The following is a 24800-nucleotide window of genomic DNA, read 5'->3' as shown; positions in this document are numbered from 1 at the left end:
CACTGAATTTCAAAGATTTAGTATAAAAAGAATAATGTAAAAAAATTAATTAGCAATGTTCACATTAATTACCTGTTGACATGATAAGATCTTAGAGAAATTATATATTATATCTATTGGGTTTTGTATATGTTAGGTTAAATTTATATATGTAGAAAAATATATAGAGTATCTATATCTATGAAATTTAACCCAATATGTACATATTGGGAATACATACATTGGAAGTATATAATATATACATTGGCTATACATATATGGTTAAATATATATATGGTTAAATATATAATATTAAAATTGATTTCATCTGTTTCCTTTTTAATGTTACTCTAAGGAAACTTAAATTTACACATGTGGTTCACATTGTTTTTCTATTGGACCATACTGCTGCACAACATGAAATCTTGAGTTTTCACAAGCCAAAAAGAAGCTGCTCTTAGTTATCTAGATTTTCTATGGGATCAGTTATTTTTCCCCAAGAATTTCAATTAAAATTAATCTTTAGAATATAGTTTTCTTAGATTCTGATCCACAAAGCAATCTGTTATCTACTTAAATTAATGAATCGAAGGATATATTTTTATATCTATTTTAATAGTATCCTGGAGCTAAGAATCATAAACATAACAATTTAGGCATGTGTCAAAATGTAACAGCCTAATACCCTGTTCTAGGGCCAATTCTTGGATCTGTACCACAATTTTCGAGCTATCTATTTTCCCCAATTTGGGTGACAGTTAAATGGATATTAATTTTCCTTAATAGTAACTGGGGAGCCTTTTGCCACGAAGAGTGATGCTTTGCAGGTTTTTGAAGTTTTCACACTTGTTAAATCGGAGCATATTAAGTATCTACAGCTTTAACTCCTCATTTCTTTATGGCTGCAGTAAATACACAGATTGGTTCTCCACTGCGATTGTTGTAAAACATACTTCATGTGAACAAGATCAATATCATTGACCAGCTCAACAGACTCCAAGCCACTCCCAGGCAATGTGATAAGATCTCGAGACAAGGCAATTAATTTTACCCTAAGCTGGTTGATCTCATTCTCAGGGATGCTTTAAACAAATGCAGTCAAGTCACCTGTGCGCAGTGTGACAGGCGCCTTGGATGCTAAATGGTATAATGGTCAAAACAAACAGAGGGGATTCAAATGGTTGGCTCAGGGCTGATAAAAATTAGAGTTTATCTCAGTAACAAATGTGCAAAAATATTTTTGTCTAGAGTGTGTGAGATCAGGAAAGATGGAACAAAATATACAGAGGTGACAGCAACTCATTGTGCTTCAGTTAAGAACAAACAATCCGTGATTGAGAATCCTCTGTTAGCACTGGGTTAGGCACAGTTTTTTTTTTTTTTAATTTTATGTATCCCATTAGGGCATCAAAGCAAGACTGGGGTTTCATCTCCATTGTGCAGATGAGAAAACTGAAAGTCCAAGGAGTTAGGTGACTTTTCAGTGCCACATGACTGACAAGTACTAAATGTGTGATCCCAATGTGGGGTCACTCCATATCCACCTTAATATCATCCAGAACAACTGAGCTAAGTGGTCCAGAGCATGTACATATGCAATAATGTAACAGAGGAGGATTCAGCCTCTGCTTCTGAGTCTCTAGACTCCCCATTCCCTAGAGACACTTAACAGATGGAACCCTGAGATTCTGCGAAGCAATGGATTTAAAAAATGTAATCTCCTCGAGGGTCAAGATACATCCTTAGCAGCAATATTAATACTGGCTTCTGAGAAGTTGATGACGTTTTATATTTTTACTTTAAATATTGAAAACAAAAACAACTGTTTCTCTCAAGTGGTTCCTTCCTTCGATTGCTCCTTTGATTTAAATTTTTTTGGAACTATTTCCATCCTGATTCTTGAAACTAGATTAGGAGCCAAAATTATGTCTTTTAAATTGCATATTTACAGTGATGATGATCAACCAAGATAAACAAGCCTTAAATTTAGCTTTTTCAATTTCTGTCATAACTTTGTCTATTCATTTTATTTTTTCAGGGATTTTTAAAATGATAAAAAAGGAGGGAAATAATTTTTTTTTGCATTTAATTTAAGCAACTTGATTAAGAGACCAGTTTCCCTTTACCGAGAATACCATGCATTGACTTCCAGTTAAGAAGTGTAAATTGTTCGTGATTAACTTTTAAATACTGCCAAGTCTTTGGGTGTTTATTAAGTGGACCCACATAGAGAAATAATCCTCTCCTGGAAGTTTAGTCAGTGGTTCACATAAAGTGGGCACCTGAGGAATGGGAATGGCGGTGGTTTAAGTTCACTTGTACGTCTGAATTCTCTATGGGTTGTAGAAGTCATAGAGTTAGGTCATATTGGGAAGAGATGAAGAACTGAGCTGTCTCAATTTGTCTGGCTCATTCGCTGAGCATTTATTATAGTCTGTCTTTGATGGTAAAATATTGAGGAGTAACTGGCATTTTCATGGCACTTATGGATGTGAGGACGATCTGGCTGTGATATGTGTCACCCCATTGATCACCAGGTTTATTCGGCTAATCTGGCTGGCTAGGCAGGTGTCCCCTTCCTCCCTCATCCCTCTGTGTGCATCCCTCCCAAAGCTGCATGCTGGGTGGAAGAGGACGACCTTCCCCCATAAAGGAGGACCCTTCTTCAGCCAAGGGTATACGAGTAGTTGCGCTCCCCTGTTAGAACCTCCAACAAGGTCTCTCTCTCCTGGCACTTACTTTGTGCTGGGCACTGTTCTAAATGCTTTGCATATATTTACTCATTTAATCCTCGTAACATCTCTGTGAAGTCGATACTATTATGAACCCATTTTCCAGCTGAGGGACCTGGAGCAGAGGTGGTAAGTGCAGCACTAGGAATCATGCCAAGGCATCTGGCTCCAGGGCAGGGTTCTTAGCTTCCCTGCATGGAAGCCAGGTCCCTACGTTCAGGAGCTCAGAATTGAGATGGGAACAAGCACAGATAAACCAGAGAGTTAAAGGTTAGTGCCATGATGGGGGGAGCCAGGCAGGGTTCTGTGAGGAGCATGAAGGAAAAAACAGTTAACCAGCCAGGGGGACAATCAGAGAGGTGTCCCTGGAGGGGAAATCTTGGCAAGTCCAGAAGTATCAAGGGAGTTAGCCATGTTGGTTGGTGTTGGCCATGGGGCAGCTGGGGCCATGGTGAGGGGGCATAATCCAGACAGGGGAGCAGCCAGTGTGAATGTGAGGGAGAGCTTGGCCAATTAAAGAAACCGCAAGTGGTTTGCTATTGCGACGGGGTGGGGAGAGCACAGAGTTCAATGTAGGGAGTGGTGTTAAAGCTTCTGCAGAAAATAAAAATGCAGAAATAGCTTGGGAGTCTATAAGTTAACCATTAACAATTGCACTTCACAGATTCGGGCGATAGGCTTTCAGGTGAAATGGGGTCACAGGTAGGAGGTGAAAATAAGAGAGGCACATCCTTTTATCAAAGAAGAGGTGGGCCCCAGTCCGCAGAGGAGCCAGGCTTCACTGAGGTGACATTTATCTCAGAGAATCCTTCCTTCCAAAACATAGTAATGTGAAATTAACCACTCTGACATCTCTCCTGTTTTGGTAACGCTGAATGCCCCACTGCCCACTCTGAGCAAACCTTCTCTTTCTTTCTTTGGCTTCACTTTCTCCTCTGGCCCTCAATCTTTGGCTTCTGTCTCCTGTCCTCAGTGAGGACACGGAACCCCTGGTTTCTTACCCTTTAGAGGTTCCAAAATGATATCATTGCTGGGACGTGTCACTTGGTGTCTGGTGCTGTGCCCAACAGAACAATTCTGTGATGTAGGCTCTATTCTTATCCCTGTATCACAGATGAGGATGTTGAGGTTTAGGGAGTTGGGCGACTTGCCCAAAGTCACATAATCACAGGTGGTGAAACAGAAATTTGAACCCACTTAAGTTCAACATGAAAGCCAAAATCCTATCACTATGCTATTCTTTTCCCAAATAGGGAAAAGGGTAAACCTCAGGGTAAACCCTGAGATCCAGTTCCACATTCCCTGTTGTCTTCAGGATATCTCTATCAAGATGTCCCCAGGAGCCACCAACTCAACACATCCAAGCCTGACTGTAGTCTTTCCCAACCCCTCCTTCTCTGACTGGTCCAATCCCTCTCCATCCTACTGGGCTAGACAATTTGGAGTCATTCAGACACTGAATCTTGGCTCTTTCTTCCTTCAAGCCACACTTTTCATTTGTTGTTTTCCTACATTTCTACTGTATCGCTTTAATTCATGCCCTCATCTCTTGAACCATGGACAGTCGCTCCAGCCACCCAGATGGCATAGCCTCCTGGCAAGCCAAGTGGCAGGAAGGAGAATGGATGCTCGAACAGAAAGGCCAGACTTTCAATATCATTTCTGCCGATTTCAAGCTAGAGGATCTTGGCTAAGTTCTCACATCTGTGTTAAGGGTAATATCAGCAGCCTCACAGGGAGGTTGTAAGGGTTAAAAATAATGCACATTAAAGCATACACTGAGATGCACACATGTCAGAGAGTTCCACTAAATGATATACGTTCTTACTCGCTTCTTTGTACCTCAGTTTCTCACATCTGTAAAATGGGGACAGTAGCACGTGCCTCATGGATGGTGGGGAGATTAAAGGAGTCAGCATTTGTGGCCCATGAGAGCAGCACCTGGCACACAGTGAGTGCCATGAAAGCTTTGGCTGTCATTACAGAAGGAAGCCCAGCTTCCCTTCTCTAAAGGCACAGAACAGCGATCACCACTGCCTCCCTGCTTGGTACTGAATCAACACACACGTTCACTTTCCCTTCCTAACCAAGAACTGAGCTGACTTGTGTACTTTTTGCTTTCCATCTTTAGCAGCTGGCTCACTTGGCCACACATAGTAGGGCCTCAAAAATCCCAACTGAATATCTCTTAAGGACTGCGCTCTCTTCAGAGGGATTCTTTGGCTAGCTCTTTTGTTTTGCTATCCTTTCCTTTTTCTCTTTTCTGTTTTTGGACTTTTTATTATGGACACATCTGGGCAGCTTCACAAGGCCTATTTTCAAACCTCATAAAATTACTGGAGGCAGGAGACGAATGCCCCGTTCTGCTGGAGTCTGGCAAACTGAATGGCATAGCAGCCTCTACTATGCTTTATAAGAAGCAGACGATCACAGCCAGGCTTTGTCGAAAACGTGCTCAGACAGCGGCAAATGAGAAACGGCCAGGGCACCGAGGGGCTTTGCCTCCAGAAGGGTGTCTTTCTGGGACTCTAGAGGCCAGCTCTTCAAGGCTGAGTCCTTGCATATTGAACTCTGGGTCTCCCAGCTGGTCAAGTTGGAGCTTGTCCTGAGAGTGCCCAGAATCCCTTCTGCTCTGTTTTAAGCTAAATACTATGACATTGTCTTTTCCAGATTTAAAGATGAGCCACCAATCATGATGAACAACGTCCGTCTAAATACATTCCATCCCATGCACAAGCCCTCTTATGTGAATCTCCGCGCCATTTACTCGTTCCTAAGAAGCACTTTGTATTGCACATCCTGGAAATTTTGTTGCTTTAGATATTTTCCAAGTAATTTATATCGTGAGTTAGTGAGATGCTGTGAAAATGACCATGGCTAAGTAAAACAAAAGCTTGCTTTTTGTGGTGCCAATGGGTTTCCACATTGGTATGTATTCACCAATATCCTCCTTGAAAACATCAGTGGCACAACGTGGATTCATTTTTAGCTTGCTCTCTACCCTTAACTCACAGACTCAGAGATATAGAGGGGAATTATGAAGTTTTTCCAGACCAAGGATGGCAAGTAAATGCCATCTCTGGAAACATCTCTAAATGATCAATGGATAGTAGCTTCCAGAAGCACTGTATTGGGAAAGATACCCAGGTCAAGCCAGGGGAGATTAGCAATATCTGCCATGAGTATGGTGACAGAGTGGGGCAATGTACTTGCCACTTATTTGCCTTTCCAGACTGTTTAACCTCTCTGGTCTGCAGATAAAGAAATTATATGATTCTTTCAAGATCATACATAGAGAACGCTGGCAGGAAAGCAACACTCGCATCGCCAGTTGTGCTGTCTCTGCTCCCCAGCTGGGGAATCGGTGTTCACTCCACCACCTACACTCCACCACTGAACAAAATTGGCAGATAAAGCAGGGTTATGGGGACTGTGGCAGATGGAGACAGGCAGCAATAATCAAGACTTTGAAAAACTGGGTAAGAGCAAGCCATCAGGTGGGAGAAAAGGCCAGCACGCCAAGCTGGCCCCACGCCAAGCTGGGGACACACCATTATTACTGTTCTTATTTTGCCAGGGTCTTGCTGTGCACCTTTCCTTTCTATAATCAAGAAGCCACGGGGTCTCTGAGCTCCTGGGGAAGGAGGAGTAGTAAGTCCATTGTAGCAAAAAGTCTCCGGATGACGCAGTCAGGAAGCCTGAAGGCCAGTTTGTGGCACTCTGTGTACATGTGTGCGGGTGCAGGGATCAGCATACTCCTGCATCTGGAAAGGAATGGGACCAGTGCATTGCAAAGGAGCAGCGCTATATGCAATGGTTGCCTAGTTATACAACTCTAGTGGGTCACTGTGGTCTTGCCTGCCCAACATCCATTTCCCTTCTTCGAATAACGGCATGCTATTTTACTTTGGGTAACTACCCGTCTTTCACTCTCAGTCCATATGTTTTAGGTGGGGCTGACTCCACCCTGGCTTCAGGACAAGGCATGTTACCCAGACTTAACCAGCCAGAGCATTATGGCCCAATGGACAAAGAGATTGATTCAGGGGTGAGCACATGATCTAATGAGAGCCAATGAGATTTGATTTCAGGCTTTTATTGGCATTATCAGGAAGAGATGCTCTCAGGCAATTTCAGGCTGAGAGGACAAAGTGCAGCTGCCGACACCTCCACATTGTGAGGCAGGGAGGGATGCAACTGTCTAGGAGTGAAGCTAACAGAAGGAAGATAGAACCACAAGATGGATAAGGAGCAAAGCTGATGTCATATTTGGGCACTGGTACACAGCTATGCCTGAAGGCAGAGTTATCCCCAAAATATCTGTCACATGAGCCAATAAATTCCCACTCCCCCATAGTTTTTTGAGTTGGGTTTTTGCCATTTGCAATAACAAAAGAATCTTAGCCAATAATAAACCAAAGACTCATTTTCCACATAAGACATACAGACCACATGTTTCTCATTGGATCCAATTTATCCCAAACAGCTGTGTTACCTGCATGGAGCCCTGGATGTCTTTCCCTCCGACAATCACGAGTTCTGCCATGTCTTCCGCATGGGGAGTCCGGGCGTGAACGAACAGAGTCTTGCCCACTGCGGTTATGTTTCTCATGGCCACTAAGCCGCCTTCATCATTCACCTTGAAGTATGGGCTTGAAACCTCATAGCGTAGCTTGTCATTCCCCTTACAGTCACTGAAGGTCACTGGGGAGAACAAAACAAAACGAAAAAACAAAAACAGAAAGAGCGTGAGTAGGTTGGACAGCTTAGTACTAGAGGTATCTCTGACCATTAAATGTGGATTACTCCTCCCCACCCCAGATCCTCAAATGCTTCCCCTCAGCACCCCTTTGTAGCCCCGTGGCTTTGACTGTGCTGAAGGACTTCACTAAATCAGGTCTTTGATCACCTCCCACATCCCAAGCAGGTGCCAAGCACTGAGGATGCAGAGATAAACAGAACCGCATGCCTGCCCTTGAGTGTGGTGGGTGAAGCCTACAGTCAGATAGGGCAGAGTGACGTTTAGGGACATGCTCTAATCCTGGATTTACAAGGTTCTGCGGCAGAACCAGAGAGCTCAGGAGCCTTGATAGACAGCTTCACGGAGACCATATTTGAGCCAGGTCTTGAAGATGAGTGGACGACTAGAAGGTCCCCACGAAGGTAGAGGGCATTCTAGGTTACTCGGAGGCATGGAGGTGGTGGTGAAGTAACAATATGGACTCAGAGAAAGAGAACTAACTTGGTGCGCTTGGATCAGAGGCAAATTTGAAATGGGGCGGAGATGTTGAGGATGAAGGAGAAGCTGGAAATGGAGAATATATCCTTCGGACAAATTGGGAAATGTCACTAAGTTAGGGTGCTGCTCGGTAGCCTTGGACTTGTTTTAGTGTGGAGAGGGTCAAGGTCAGGTGTGTGTTCTTGTTCTAGTGTAGAAGAGGGCTTCTCAAGGGTGGGGGTGCATCAGAATCACATGGTAGATTTTTAAAAATCAGAAGGACCGGATCCAAAGACTCTAATTTAGTAGCTCTGGGTTCTAGAGAGTGGTTTGGAGAATAGAAGAAGAAAGGCCAAGAAAACCAGTTAGTCAGTGGTACCAATGGCCCAGATTAAGGCAGTGGCTGGATAGCTGTGAGTGAAATTCATAGAGTTGAATGGCTAAGTCACGTGTGGGAAGGAATAGGGAAAGCAGCTGTCCTTGTGGGTAAGCACAGAATTGTACTACTTGCTTTCTCCTCTCACCTCATGTTTGTCTTCTTAGCTCTCTGCTGAATAGTCTTGTTTGTTTGTTTAGTAAACCTTTAACTGAAGCGCAACAAAGACACAGAAAAGTGCATAAATCAGAATGTACAACTTGATGGACTTGCACCAAGTGGGCACACTCATATACCCAGCGCCCAAGCTCAGACACAAAATATTACCAGTCCTCCTTGCCCTCCTTTCTTGAGTAAAACTCCTCCTCTCCTCCTCGGAGGCTGCACCACACTGACTTCTATACCATAGACTGGTTCCACCTGCATTTGCTCTAATCACACAGTGTGTGCTCTTTCGTGTCTGGATAATTTCATTCCACATTACGTTTGTGAGATTCACCCACGTGGCTGCGAGTCATCACAGTTCATCCTAATATAGTATTCCGGCACGTGGCGATACTGAGCTCGTCTATCCCACTCTTGATGGGCATCTGGGCTATTTCCAGTTTGGGGCTCTTAACATATTGCTACTAGGAAATTTCTTGTGCGTCTTTTGGTGACAACATCTACATAGGTCTGAGGACACTCTTAAAGCTATATAAATGTCTGATGAACTAAGCTGATCTTTCTATTCTAGGAAGATAATTCTTATTGTGATAATAACTCGATTAGCTGATAACGATAATAGTTAACGTGAATTGAACATTTTCCACTCAGGAGGCTCACTACTAAGCATTTTACATACACTGTCTTATTTAATCTTTACAATGACAATGAATGAGGTACTATTTTGATCCCACCCCCAACACACAGTTTATAAGATAAGGTAACCGAGGCTTGGAGAGGGCAAAGGAGGTACCGCCCCACACACACAGTTTGTAAACAACGAAACCAAGATTTGAACCCTGGTCCATTTGCCTTTCATTCCATTTCAATAAAGACAACGCACCGTGTAGAATACACTCTGCCTGAAATCCCATAGGACCTGAATACAAGGACTGAGGACCCGGTTCAGTCCTGCTCCCACGTTCCTGCCAGCCCTGAAGTGCACGGTACGGTGCTGCCTCGAGGTGCCTCTGCTCAGGGCTCCAGTGCTGATTCCGGCTGCTCAGTCAGCTTTAGGGCCTCTCCGTATGGACACATAAGTGGCATCTGGGGAGTCTCAGTTCTCCAATACTTGCCCTGTTTCTCTGACCATCTTGGTAGCCAAGATTAGTTGGGCATGCCTGGTCTCAATTTTTGGAAGTGAACTGTCAAGGAGAGACACGAAACTTGTTTTCCTTGTCATCATCGATTAGCATTCATCCGCTGGAGGCACACTGCTCAAATGACAGGCCCACTGGGAACATGTTGCCTAGATGGCCAGATGCTGGTTCTGGCCCTGGCCCCAGGCAGGATCAAAGAAGAGAGTCTCGGGTGGGGAGGACTGGGAGCAAGGGAAGGCATACAAAAGTTTTGGGGGTTCTTCCTTCTTCCCTTTTTCCCTTCTTCCTTTCTTCCTTCCTCTTTTCCTTCCTCCTTCTTTCCTTCCTTCCATCTTTCCCTCCTACCTCCATTCCTTCCTTCCACAAATTATGCTAGATGTTGTGGTTGAGTGAAGATGGACACAGTCCCTAGCTTGAAGTCCAGTGGGGGAGACAGACATTAATGCGATACTCCTTCTAACTAATAGAGGACCTATTCCAGGCAGAGAGAACCACAACATGTGCAAAAGGTCCTGTGGCACTTACAGAACTGCAAATAAGCCAGTGATATGGACAGAGAGAGCAAGAGAGAAAGCAAAGAAGAGAGAGTGGAAGTAAGCTGGACCTGGGAAATGTGGGATCTGGAAGGTCACATAAAGAATTATTCCTTGAAGGAAGCTTTGGACCCTCCCATCGCAACTACAGAACCAACTTGCCTTCACTTGAGTCTCCTACAACTATGGCTCCCCACTGCACATGATGCCAGCACTCAAGGTCCTCCATGTCCAGGCTGTCCATGGGCCTCCCCGCTGGCCTCCATCTTCACTGGGTGCCTTGCACATTGCCCACGTCTGTGCCTGGCTACACCTACAGTCCTTTCCTGCCCCTTGGCTCGTATTGCTCCCCTGTGCAGAAAGTACTTCCCACCTTCTTGGCCAGGTTAACCCTTAATCATTCTTCAAGAGTCAGCTCAAGCAGCTTCTCCACATAGCAGTCCTATGTGCAGCTCTTCCTGCACATAGGACATTTTATGTCCTGTTATATAAACATGCTTACTTCATGTATCTGTTTTCCCCATCAGAACCAAGAGCAAAAATTGAATCTTATTCTTTTATTCATCCCTACATCTCCAGCAATGAACAGAATGCTTTTCCTTACAGGAGGCTGTCAATAACAATTGCACTTAACTCAGTTACTCTCCAGGGGCAAAATGATCCTCTAATGGTGGTGGAGTGGGGTCCCTCTTCCATGCTGGCAGCAGGAGATGCTGCAGGCAAGGCCAGGAATTGAGAACAAAGTCACCTCTTGCCCTGGTTGAGCCCAGCACTGGAGATGGGTAGGAAATGAAGGACTCAACCATGCTGTCCCCTTAGTTCCCAAGCCCTGCATGCATCCATTCACGAGAGCTTAGCTTTGACTTAGCTCATTGGTGAACTCGGAGGTGGTGCCTTATTTTTCTCCATAATCTCAATAAAGCTGTGCATATCCCCAAAGCACAGCTGGGATCAGAGTGTGCATGTTGAATAAATGAAAGTTTTGACAAATAACAGTAACAACATCTACCATTTACTGAATGGCATCTGAGTGCCAGGCTCTGTGCCAAGGACTGTACATTGAGTCTCTCCTTTTAGCCTCATAGCAATTCTAATCTACAGCAGCATTTCCCAGCTTTATTTTTTATTATCTCACCCCCAGTAGCCTTTTAAGAAATTTTTACCTAATTGCCACCACTCTCATGAAATTTTAATGTCATGGATATACTGCATATCTGTTTATTTTCTGTATGTATATCTGTACTTTACATACACACACACAAAGTACAAGTTTTTGCCTCTCCCCCAAGAACCCATGTCATCCATCTGGGGACAATATAGCCCCAGTGAGAATACGCAACCTGTATACATCATTTTCCATTTTACAGAAGGGGCTGAGACTCAGAGAGATTGACTAACTTGCTCAAGGTCACACATCCAGAAAAAGCAGGAACCTGTCCCCAGTCTGATCTGCCTGCCTCTACAGTTCAAGCTCTGGGCACATCCATTTCCCAGGAATGGATGAATGAGAGAGAAAAGGGCAGTTGCCCCATCCCCACTCCCAAAGGCCACTCACTAATGGCTCCAGGGTGGTCAGAGGTGCCAAGTGAGAGCACGCTGAGAGACCAGATCACATTCAGGACCTGGCACATCACAGGCACTCAATATATGCTAGCTTTCTTCCCAAGTTGCTGTATCGAATAGCTGCAGGTTATCTAATCGGGTCTTTATTTTAGACAACTTTTACCAATTCAGTGTTTAAACTGTGGTTCTTTTTCAAGGCTGTGAGAATCACTTGGAGAGCATTTTAAAAAATATCAATACCTGGCCCAACCCTGGACCGAAATTCTGATATAACTGGGCTGGGCTGAGTCTGGGCTCAAGTATCTCTTTAAAGCTCCCCAAATGAATCTAACGCAGCCGGGGCCAAGAACCAGGACCTTGGACAATGGGTTGCTTGTCAAGATGCCAGCTTTCCACATTTCCCAGCCATTCCTGGCACAGAGAGGAGGTTGGGGACCCGGCACGCCAGGAATTGCTATTCCCACGCCCTAAGAAAGCGCAGTTTTAATGGTAGGTTTCTAAGCCCTTTTCCAGTCCTGGCTCATGTACAGCAGCCCTGTGACCTTGGGCAAACCATCCATCCTTTTACACCTCAAAGTCTTCATCTGTAAGTGGGACAAATAACAGTACCTCCCTCATAGGTACTATAATTCTTATGGTGAGCACTAAACTAGATAATATGTACCTACATGCATAATGCACTTAGGACAGATCTCGATGCTCATTGAATAAGAACTATTACCATCATTATTCCTGTAATTCTGGGCATGAAGGAAGTTGCCTTTTCCTTTTGCTACATAGCTTCCTTCTTCCAGCTGGTTCTGCCTGCCTTCTGGGTCCTTCCACCCCTTTCTAGTCAGGTACCTGTGCTCTAGCCTGCTGGGCCTTGTGTGGTTACCATGGCGATGGTCACTATAGGCATCTCCGCTGAGGCTAAAGGAGTGAGGGAGACGATTCTGATCCAGTCTCCCCGATCTTTGAATTCTCCCACTTTTCTGGGCAAAGCCCTGTCTAACTCACGTGACAGGTTGTGAAGGAAAAACGACATCAAAGGAGTGAAATTACAGTGCCCCGCTCATAGCAGACTCAACAAAGTTTCACTAAATATTCTTCAAGTGGATTGTTTGTAAAGACAACTTCCTACAAATCTAACATATTATTTTTCCTAAAAGAATGACACTATGCTGAGAGCTTTACATTCATGATTGCAATGAATTTCCACATTATCAATTTTAGGTCGGTACTTTTATTTCCCTCTTTGGAAACTGAGACTAAGAGAGGTTGAATGAGGTTAAAGCCACACAGTTCATGCCAGTCTGCCCGGGCGATTGTTTTCCTTCCTCCATTCACTCATCTTCCAGCCTCAAGATTTCACCATACTTTCATCCTTGATCAACTATTCACTTAATATTTTTCTTTTAACTGTTTCACATTATTTATTTGTAAAATTATTTGAAGATACCCTTTAATACATGTTGGATGTGCCAGATGTAATTTTTTCTAATAGTGTTAAAATAAGTCTAAAGAGTCAAATGAAAACATATGTCTGTCCTTACATGCACTAAAACCCTTACAGTGATGTGAGTTCCACCCTCGGTAAAATCTGGCCTGGGCTACATTCCTCCACACGTATCCCTCGTTGAGATAAATTCATGCCTGGCTCCACCCTACTCAGGCTTATAATCTAGGAGGGATCTGATATAATTACATATGATTATCTGATATAAGCTAGAAAGGCTTCTGATATTTGAAATAATATATCTAACATAAATAATGCAAGCTTGGGAAAGACACAAATCTTAGAAAAGGCACAAATCTAGACTGTGCCAATGATAGTGACTTTGGTAATATCTAAATGGCAGATCTGAAATATATGAATACTTAATCAAAGGAGAAATAAACCACCACACTCTTTTTCTCTTCTTCCTCCTGGAGAAAACAGACTCTACTTCCCACTGATTATAATCTCAACCTGAATTCCCTATTAAAGGGTGCAACCGATAGTATCAGCCCATCATTGTCTCCTATTATTAACTTGACACAACCAAAATGTCAATGATTCTCAAACTTTTAAATAGACACCCAACCAGTGCAGGTTTCAGGGCACAGAGTTCAAAGAACATATTAAAAATGAAACTGAATAGTTTATCTCTATCTATTTAAAAAATGTTTGTTTCTATAGAGACAACCTCCTAAGTAGCTCAGAATGACACCATGAGGATAATTGAAAGGAAAAATTCTAATAAACAATTAAACTTGTGAATAAATATTCAAAACCTCTATCTGAGAGGGAAAATGAACTATCTATACTATTCTGAACCTGAAAAGGACTTCCTTACGTTGTTTATCACTGTGACATTTAAAATAGCTTCTGGAAAGAAAAAAAATTTATACATATAATATACTGTACATGGGGATTTATTGGAATCAATTGCACAACATCATTCTTTGAGATAATCTTTGAACACCCCAGGAGAGGGAAGGGGGAAGTGAAAACTCCCCACCTGGGGGAAAAAATGCAAATTAGACAAATGGCACCACTCAGCGTTTCAATTATGCTTTCAGCGTGTTTCCACTCAAAATGTCCTCTGGGCTTAATGCAAATGTCACAAAAAGACAAACTTTAGCAGGGAGACAAAACCACAATTGAAATGGGAAGCTTGGCATGTGAATTAAGGGACTTAATCTTTCCGACCTTGATTTTATGCTTTTTTCTTTCTTTCTTTTGAATGTGGTTCTTAGGAATGAAAATCCAAAAGCGTGAATTTCTTACCATCTAGAAATGTGTGAGGGAATAAATTAAGCTATATTATGATCCCGGGAAATATGAAAATGCAGATGGATTTAAATTTATCTGCAAAATACAGAGCAGTCCTGCTCATGTAGATAGGTGTGAACTAACATGGAATTTGTGCTATTCTTCTAAGTGTTTGGGGGTCAGTCTGTGATCTATACACTCACATCTCAGATGGGCATATGGTCCTAAATACATTATACACAATCGTAGAGACTTGCGAATCCGTCTGCACACAAGTGTGAGGGCCTCTCGGCGTTGGTCACACTCCTTGCACACTGTTGCAAGGCTGTGTGGATTAGTAGGATTGCGGGCTCTGAATCAGTCACCCTGGGAGTTGTATCCCTCTCACAGACAGATATGCTTGGATCTACTTCTAGCAATCTATGCTCGCACACAGAAGAGAGTGGTTTTGTTTCAGTAGTGTGCTGGTGTTAAAAAGCAAAATTCAACTGAATAAATTTTAAATATTTTGTTGGCTTTATTTAATGATTCATGAATTGTGCAGCATCCCATCTAGCAGATAGAAAGGAGCTCAGAAGAGTTGTACAAAATGAAAGACTTTTATAGACAGAAGCAGGTAGGACAAGGAAGTTACTAGCAAAGAGCAAATTGTTTGTGGCAAGGTCACCTTCCTTTAGGGGATGGCAGGGGTCTGTCAGGCAGATTACTTCACTAGCGCTGACCAGGTAATTCCAGATTGACTGGTTTAAGATTCCACTCCTGGGAGAGGTGGAAACCTTAATTAAGTTAGGTATTAAGTCTCATTTTGGTGCCGTAGAGTTTAGCACAAGTGACTCCATTTGGGGCCTGTTGTCTTGTTTTTAACACTGGTAAAAGAAAAAGTCCTGATCTGTAGCACTTGCCAATGACTACGGTGTAAACATTCTAAACATGACTGACTTCAGCTACCCGTGTGCCTTCAACTGGCTTGCAAATGTTTTAAAAACTTAACAACTGGCTCTCAGGAGTAAGAGTGCTAGCTGGCTCCAGCACAGTGCCGGGACCAGGCAATGACTCTGTGCAGCAGAATGTAAATTGTTTGCTCTCCCTTAGACGGTACCAGATATCCCAGGACTCCTGGCCCAGTCAGTAAAACAGAATTCAATTGTTCCATTAGCAGGAGGGGCCTGCGAATTGGTTGGTCTGTAGTCTTTGCTGGGGCGTGCAAAGCCGTGGCTTTCTGACAACTGAAGTAGCACTTAGTTCAGAAACATCAGATGGACTCTTCCCAGGATACCGACCAAGACTTAATTGCTTTTCACATTCCTCAGCATCCCACTGGTGTCCAGAGGCGCCAACTTCCTTTAAAAGAACTCACAGGGCTTAGTCCAGAGGCTCTTTTGACCTGCCCAAGTGAGAGAAACAGAAAGCATTTCCGTTGGTTTCCCTGAACACTCTCATTTCTCAAGCATTCTAGTCAATCAAGCTTTCATTAACATATGTTCAGCCCAATGCACATTGGGCCAGATCCCTGGATGATATAATAGGCATATCCTCCAGTCTTGATTCATTCTACCGTCCCAGTTCCTGAATGCATTGAACTGTATCCTATGCTGTGTGTTTGGCCTGGAGTCAGCGCTGACAGCCGCAGGGCTTCTGTAAGGTTCTGGGCGTGTTCTAACCATGACTGATTAACCCAGGAGTGGATTTCACCTCCGAAGGCTTTGTAGATTTGACAGGCGCAGAATACACATAAAATGGTCTTAACACCGTCTTCTGTTTCAATTCCAACTTTGATAAAATAGAGTTTCAATTCTATCATGTCAGCCAAAGAGATCATAATGAATGATTCCGTCAAGTGGTCTTCAGCAGAAACCTATTTTTACCATGTAAACCCTTACGGTCTTCCTCTTGGAAAAAGACAGAACCCACATCTGCTTTCAGGGGATTTTCTCTGCCTACTGCTAAAAACTGAGCTGCTTGCTCTGAATCTAGTCTTTTCTGTCAGGGTCTTACATTTTCCTCTTGTTATAGATTCTTTAAAACATAGCAGATTGTTTTCTGAAAAAATGCTGTGCATCGTCTATCCCATGTGGTTATTAACACTATGAATTTGTATTTCAAATTGGAATTACTTTATATGGCATAGCACCTGACACAATATACACTCAACCCTGGTTGTTGAATAAATAAATAGCAGAACTGCAACTTGACTGCTAAGAAAATTTGAAACTCCCCAAACAAAAATGAGAATGATGGCCCAAACTCATGTGAAGATTTGAGTAAGTTGATTTGAAAGTCACTCGATCAGCAAAACAGGAATCATAGATTCAGCAACTTTGAGAATCACCAAATCCAAACTCAAAGACCCCCTCTCAGTATCTTCATATTACTAGCACATGTGTCTTACACAGCCCTTAGTTTTTGGCTAATCAGTAATTATGTGCACACCTGTCTCCCTCCCTATGAGTGTGTAGAGGGTAGGTTAATGAGAAGAGAGGTTTGCTTCATTACGACTTTTACGATATTTGGCCTTGCAGCCGGAGTTGTCTAGAGACATGTGGCAGAGTGTCCTGGATGGGCCTAAATTGAGATTCAGATCTTGATTGTGTCTGATGCTCTGGCAGCCCTGTGACTTCCCAAGTACCCCTCTACTGCATATGCAGATATACATAGGGAGGAAGGGACCTATAAGGGGGATAACTTCTGTGTGAGGACCTAGAGAGATGCAGAACTAGAAGAAAGATGGAGAAGAGAATTCAATATTGGCTTCCTGGTCCAGGCCCATGGGTCTGTGGTTCGTGGAGAGAATAAGCCATATATAGAAGCTCACAGAATCACGAGCCACAGGTGATTTAGGTAACCTCAAGCACTGTTACTCTGGTTCCTAATAACAAACTTATGGTAAATGGTGGCTTAGCCCCATTTCTGAATGGAGCACAGCTTGGCTTTGCTCTGGTGCAATAAAACCTAAAGCAGATTTGGGGTCTTTTGGCATCTTGAGGGTCTCATGACTTTGGGGATCTAGAGATAAACTTTGAGAAGCAGCCTTCTCACAGAGGGCAGTGGGAAGGAAGTGAAGGAAGGCACTTCCTTCAAGAACTTCCCAGGAATATTAATCAATAAAGAGGCCAGAAGGAGAGATTAGAAAAAAATAATTTGTCATTTTGTATCAGAGATTCCTTGGGATCTTCCAGAAATAACCAGAATAAAAGCCCAGAGAGGAGCGTGGGTGGAGGTTCTACAATTGTGCGGGGAGGGGCTACAAGCAGATGCAGTGCAAACATTAATATTTGCATGACCTCATTATTGTCCAAATATTGCAAAAGCCTGAAGAAATTCAGGTTACCATTTGGAAAGTCTAGTTCTTTCTGGATGAAATAATTTGCTTGTCACTAGATACTTTCAAGTGGAACCTAAATGACTGTGCAGCAGGAATGTTGTGGAAGAGATTATAGCATTGGATGATGTCTTCTACAGTTGGGGAATTCTGTCATTCTAAATCTCAACATATTCATCCATTAACCCATTAAAATATCATTTGTTCACTTACAGTGTGCAAGACCATAGGCAGTAAGGGATAAATCCCCCCAAAAAGATGAACAAGGTGTATTATCTGCCTTCCTGATATTCAGAATCTAGACGTTGGACCGCACAATCATTTGGAGGGCTGCCTAGTTGAAGAATGGGTGTTTCATTTCTTCATTGTGTCAAAAGACCAAAAAAGCACCATGCAGTAGAAGTTACAAGCAAGTAGATCATAGTTCAATAAAATAAATTATTTCTACCAGCAAGAGGAAGTCAACCAACGAGTAAGATCATCATTACCAGAAGCATCCAAGGTGAGGGATTATCAACAAGTATATCTCACTTTACTGAAGAGTTGTGCTCTCTAAAAATTGCTTAGAAAGCAAATTCCTGTATAATTTTCCTATATTTTATTATAAAATTGAAGGTGTTCTTCTAGACAATGTTTCAGCCTTGTCACAATAAATTCCTATATAAGAATGCAGAAACACGTTAAAAGCATTTGAAGGGATGAATTAGAACTTTTCAGGTAAATATGCATACTATTCTATAAACCAAATAGTAAAAACATGCAAATCGCATGAGAAAATTTTTAAATTGGCTACGAGAGTTTGAAGATCTAATTGTAATGATGACCAATATCAGTTTAGCAAAACTGAGCATCTTGGATCTAAAGGTCCTTTAGTTTTGACTCAATCTCTTCCCTAGAACTCTAAGCAGGATGATCAACTGTTTTCTTTCTAGGCTTCCGTAGAAGCTGTTGGTTTTTAGAAGGGATGAAGATGACTTGGAGATGAAGGCAGGTAGGAGTGCAGCAGTGGTAACCTAACATTTAGATATAAATTACAAAGATCCAAGATGAGCAAACAAACAAAAATCCTGTGAAATGAGTCTTCAGGGAATGTGTATTGAATCAGCTTCTCATTTATAAATATTGAAATAGATGTATAATGTGCTATCATGAATAGAAAAGACACAGTTCCATCTCTAAAAAGCTTAAAAATCTATGATCTGAAGCAGTGCTCAGTAAATAATGATCTGTAAATGTTCAGACCTGGAAGACGAAGGTGGGTTCCAGGAGAGGAGCAACTAACCATTTTAACAAATATCAAATATCAAGAACATATAGACATTCAATAAGTGATACCCCTCACCCCAATCCTCATATGATAGCTCAGCTGTTTTACAGAAGGGGAAATGAGGGACACTTGGAGAGGCTGAGTTGCCCACAGTGCAAAGGCTAGTGATAGAACTGGGGTTCAAACCCAGTTTCACCACACTCCAGGCTTTTCATTGCACTGCTCTTTGTCCTCCAATTACTACATTTGAAAAATTCTCCAAGAATTAGTGAGTGAAAAAGAGGAGTTTTTTTTTTTTTTTCTTCACATAAAGTTTAACAAACCAGTCTTTACTGGCTTGAGTTAGTTTCCCAACCTACTTGATCCATAAAAATGGACAAATTGGCTGGGTATCAAAATTGGTAAAACATCAAGCTTTGATTTATGACCTAGCTGAGAATGCTAGCAGGGCTCATTCACCCAGCCAGTCCTAGTTCAGTGAATATAAATGGCTGTGGCATCAAAGTTAAGAGTGTTTGTTCATATAAACACACACTGGGAATTATTTGAAGCATTTCCCTAGATCTTAAAGTCACTCTACAAAACCATAATGGTGCTGATTTTTCACATTTGATATCGATCTTCTATAATAGTCACCATTTATTTAACATTTTCTATATGCCTGGCAGTTAGGTACACGCTTGATATATATTATTATTTTTTAATTTTCCAACTGTCCCATGAAGGTAGTATTTTATAGATGAGGAAACTGAGGCTCAGAGAGATTAAGAAAATTTCTTAAGGTCAACACAGAAGACCCTGTAGGTCAAGTTTAGGGAACACTTAAGCTCTGAAGAAGGGTGAAGAAAATGTGTGAACGGGGCCCAGCCAGATTGTTATGCAGCCTCAGAACATCTGAAAGTATTCAAGAGCTTTTACTAGTATGGTTTCTTTAAAGGCAGAAAGACAGGCTAAGTGTGGAAATTGCTATCATTGATCTAGCTATAATTTTTATCAAAGAACTCTTGAGATTTGGACTTTCTGCAGACCAATGCCCTGCTATCCTACTACCAAGTCATCACAAATCCCCAGATCATAGCAAACAAAACATCATGGAGAGAACAAAAAACAGCACAGAAGTTTGATCCATGATCTTCAGAATGGTTTCATTTTCATAAAACTCATGGATGATCTGAAGCCAGTGTGTGGATGAACATTTTTTGTAAAAAAATAAATCTTGAGGCATTTTGAGTATTTTCTACATGTCAGGCAGTGAGCCCACCCTTTACTCCCTGTGGACACCTAAAGTGTTTTTATGAAGAGATGGTCTTATGCTACCTGCATTCCAGAGAGGGTCTAGAGATGTTTCCAGGAGACAGTAGTGTTTGGGGGCTCAAGGACACTGTCTGAGGTGACAATGAGAATCCTTCCTAAAGAGTATGTCCAAGGTATTGGCAAGGTTGGTGGCTTGATAATAACCAGCAGCGATGCCAATCAAACTGCAACAGATTGCAGAACACGGACTTCCACACCTTCACAATTTTCTCCTGAGCTATCCTTGGGTAACCTGGGAGCACTTTGAGGGCAAAGGCCTCCTACGGCTTCATCTTCATCTCTCTGGCTACGCTCAGTGCAAGCCCTGGCAAGAGTTGGCAATCAGAAATATTAGTGGACTCTCTTTGGTTGTAACCAATTAATTCATTCACCTCCTCCCTCATTGCAGCGAGAGAGGTGCTCAGCAGCTGTGATTACAAATTGGTTCTGTCTAGTTGACAAGACCTTATCAGGAAATTAAAATGAAATGATCTGGCTTCCAAAACATGAAGCACAATTAATTCTTGTATGCATATATGGGTTCCTGATGTAAGCAAGAAAATGATCAGCCCTATAGGTCATGCCTAGTCATCCTCCAGTTGCCAGGAGATTTTTGCTGCCTCCCTTATGCCATATGGCATCGTCTCTAGCTTCAGCCTCATGGGAATGGAGGAGGATGCCTGCTAAGAATGTCTCATCACTTGTTAAAGGTATCTCATTTTCCTGTGATTTCTTTACTCGACAACAATAGCCCACGTTCATTCCTCTAAGAAGTAAAAGCCAACGCACTGTAGGCTTTTGTGCTGCTTTCTGCCCTACCTGGATGATCACGGGAAGCGCATGAGCCAAATGTAAATCATAGCTTTCCATCAAAAGTGGCAACTTTGTCCATTGAAAGATTCTTATATGGGATCTCAAGTATATTACTGTGATTATAGAAGGCCCCACGTGTCTGGAAATGTTCTTTTTGCACATGCCCATGGCCAGTCTAAGGTTCCTGAGATTTATTGCTCGTGCTTTTTCTTTATATATATATGCGGCGAGCTGAAGCATATGGTCCCACACAACTGTGATATTTACGATAATGAATCACAGATGTTTAAATGGATGTAATCTGAAAATACTTGAATGCTAAGATGCTGGAATCTTACTGCAAACATTGCGAGGACCTTTGGATTATGTTGATTTTCAGATATGATCACTAGGAATACGACTTGACATATCCCGGGAAAATATCAGGCAGAAGGAATGACTTTTTTTCCCCCTTTAAAGAAACAGAGCATTCAAAGTAACCAAGAAATTCCAAAAGCGTAGATTTGGTTATTCTATTGGTAACTGAATTGCAGCCTCTTCTAGAATTAAGGGTGAACTTACACAGCAGATATCCTTTCACTGCGCACCCATCCTATAACACATATTATTTTAATGGTCATTTTTAAATACAAAAAAATTGAAAATATCACTGGATTGAAATGGGAAATGCACCCATTTACCATCCCATCCATCCCTCACTTGTCCCATTAACTATATAATGTGATGTATATTCTACCAAATTTACAAACCATGTACACCCACATATAGTTCACTAAGTAGTTTTGCTCTTAATAGCTATTACAAACTTTTTGTACGTCAGTTTATATAGAACTACTTCATTCATTTCCATGACTGCATTATACCTCTTAGTATGAATATGCTATCATTAAAGCAGTCCCCTATTGCTGGACACTTAGGTTTTTCCTGTTTTATAACTGCAAACTGTGTAGTAGTAAATACATTTATATCTGCCTTTTTGTGCATATGTGCAAGTATTTTTCTACAGTTGAGACTCATCTTGGAAACTACTGAGTCAAAAGAACCACCCATTTAAAATTTAGACATTGACAGGGCCGGCCCCGTGGCTTAGCGGCTAATTGCGCGCGCTCCGCTACTGGCGGCCTGGGTTCAGATCCTGGGCGCGCACCGATGCACCGCTTCTCCGGCCATGCTGAGGCTGCGTCCCACATACAGCAACTAGAAGAATGTGCAACTGTGACGTACAACTATCTACGGGGGCTTCGGGGAAAAAAAAAAGGAGGAGGATTGGCGATGGATGTTAGCTCAGGGCCTGTCTTCCTCAGCAAAAGGAGGAGGATTAGCATGGATGTTAGCTCAGGGCTGATCTTCCTCACACACACACAAAAAAAAACATTTAGATATTGACAAATTATTTATCAATTTGGACACTAATCCAAAGAGTATTAGAGCTCTCTTTCTTCACGCTAACAGTAGATAATATAATGTTTATATTTTTTGCCAACTGGATAGTTTGAAAAAAAGTACATTGTTAATTTGCATATTTTTGATGTCAGGTATTGTCTAATAATATTGGCCATTTTTACTTCCTTTCTGTGAATTTCCTATTCTGTCAGAGTACTTAGGAATTCAAATTGTAATTGCTTGTTCCCTTGCTTTTCTCCTTACTAGACTGTGAGCTTCTCGAAGGAAAGAACTGCCTTGTGCGCCATTCTATCCTCACTGCTTCGCAGAGACCAGGCATATGTGTTTTGTTGAATGAATACACGCTCGTATGGATGAGGCTGATGTTTCTTTCTGCTACAACACAGCTGCTTACCAGAGCCCCGCTTTCAAAGAGCAAACTCAGTCCAACCCCTCCCTCCCTTTCCCGAGCCCCCTTCTGTCTTCCCTCTCATGTCGTGCCTTCCCCTTACCAGAACAGAACCTCCGCGCTTGCAGGTACCTGGTCCATTTAGTAACCCTCATACCTCTAGTACTAGCACAGAGCCTGATTAATGGTAGGCATTCAGGAAATATTTTATGGATGTATCAGCCTTGGTTTATGGTCTGTCAGATTCCTTCCATACCAGATATCACTCCAGCAGCCGACTTTGAAAGGTGGATTGGAGTTTTTGCTGCTCTTTCTGCTTTTCTGTTCATCTCGTGTGCTGATGGACAGGGGGAAGCCTCAGGACTCTTGCTGAGATTCTTAATCTAATCTTGTGGACCAGGGTTTGGGGTGTGTATAGAGCTTTTGAAAGGCAATGCTATTATGACATTGGTAAACATTCATTGCCATGTTTGGTGTTTTTATGTCAGCTGTATAGAGAAAGTTGCCCTGGAAACTTGGTAGACTGGGACCAATTGAGATGCTGAACCCAGGAGCTGAATTCATACTCATATAGGCTGATGTGAAGGTCTGGATTCAGCTGAGAAAAACAAAGAGCTTGCAAGTCCCTCTAAACCAGGAGTCAGGAATTTACATCCTGCTGGTCAAATTTGGCCTGCTACCTGTTTTTGTAAATAAAGTTTTATTGCAACAGAGCCACACTATTTGTTTACTTGCTGTCTCTGGCTGCTTTTGCTCTACAATTGCAGAATTGAACAGCTGCAGCAGAGACTACCTGGCTCACGAACCTAGAATATTTGTTCTTAGACCGTTTGCAGAAAAAGTGTGCTGATCCCTGTTGTAGGCCAAGGCCACATTTTTTTTCACATTTTTCAAGACATTTACTCTAAGCCATCTGAGTGCTAGCCCAGTAAACTCATCTACAATGTATTTTGCACTCTCAGTTTCATGATTAGCTACAAAGACAATCAGCAGAGTGTGGAAAATGACTCGCAAACACTTACCTAAATGTTATCTCAGTGCTTATGCATTGCCTTTAATTTTCAAAAATAAAATCTGCTGAGAGATATTTTCCATTCAAAATAAAGTCTCAAAAGGTTTCATTTTTTAAACACACTTATAAAATCCATTATCTGCAGTCATTAAGTATATGGACAAGCTCTCATAGAGAAGATGAATATACCCAGAGGAACAGAAGGGAATTGTGTATATCTATATTTTTTATGTCTCTAAAGCAATAATTTAATTTAGAACCAAGAAATTAGCTGAGAATCATGCTTTTGATCAAGTTCATACACAAAACTGTTTGTCTTCAAGGTCTGTTTCCCACACGTAATCTGTCATCTTTTAATGTGATTTGTCATTAATTTTTGTTTCTTTTCTTGTGGAGAGTCTCGTTATTTTCCCCAAAATGACTAAGATGTGTGATCTTCTGCACTCTTTAAGTGAAGCCATTTGAATCTTTAGCCTCCTGGAAAATGAAATGGGAATTATCCAGCCCAAAGGTGGTAGGGAAGTAGTAATTTTGTTTTATTATTTTCTCTGATGAGGGCTTGGTTCATTAGCAAGAAGCAAAATACCATTTCTTTAAGTAAAGGGGCAAAAAGCAAGAAAGACAGAAACCCAACAACCCTCCAATGGTTCTAACATCTCCAGGAAGTTAGACACTGTATTGGAACATTGAAAAGGGATAGTTACTGTGTATCTTAAGTACTTAAAAATCCAATGAACTTAGAAAAGTACAGCTTACTGCATTTAAACTATAGCACATATTTCCTAATTTTATAAGTTGGAGTTGGATGGTTTCCTGGGTTCTTACTTAATGCCTTTTAAGCCTGGACATCATGGATATGAAC

At 42.0% G+C, this 24800-nt stretch overlaps 1 protein-coding gene across 1 annotated transcript in view; it reads right to left on the bottom strand.

The window, feature by feature from the left end:
* The window catches only part of CDH13 (cadherin 13), a 1007607-nt gene that overhangs the window by 628331 nt on the left and 354476 nt on the right, over positions 1–24800 (bottom strand). The window contains exon 3 of the mRNA XM_058528362.1: positions 7207–7415. Within this exon, the coding sequence (XP_058384345.1) occupies positions 7207–7415 (209 nt within the window). The remainder of the gene's footprint in view (positions 1–7206; positions 7416–24800) is intronic.

This window comes from Diceros bicornis, chromosome 32, assembly GCF_020826845.1.
Source record: "Diceros bicornis minor isolate mBicDic1 chromosome 32, mDicBic1.mat.cur, whole genome shotgun sequence".
Lineage (NCBI taxonomy): Eukaryota > Metazoa > Chordata > Mammalia > Perissodactyla > Rhinocerotidae > Diceros > Diceros bicornis.
The sequence above is the reverse complement of the archived record's forward strand: the minus strand, read 5'-3'. Positions and strand labels throughout refer to the sequence as shown.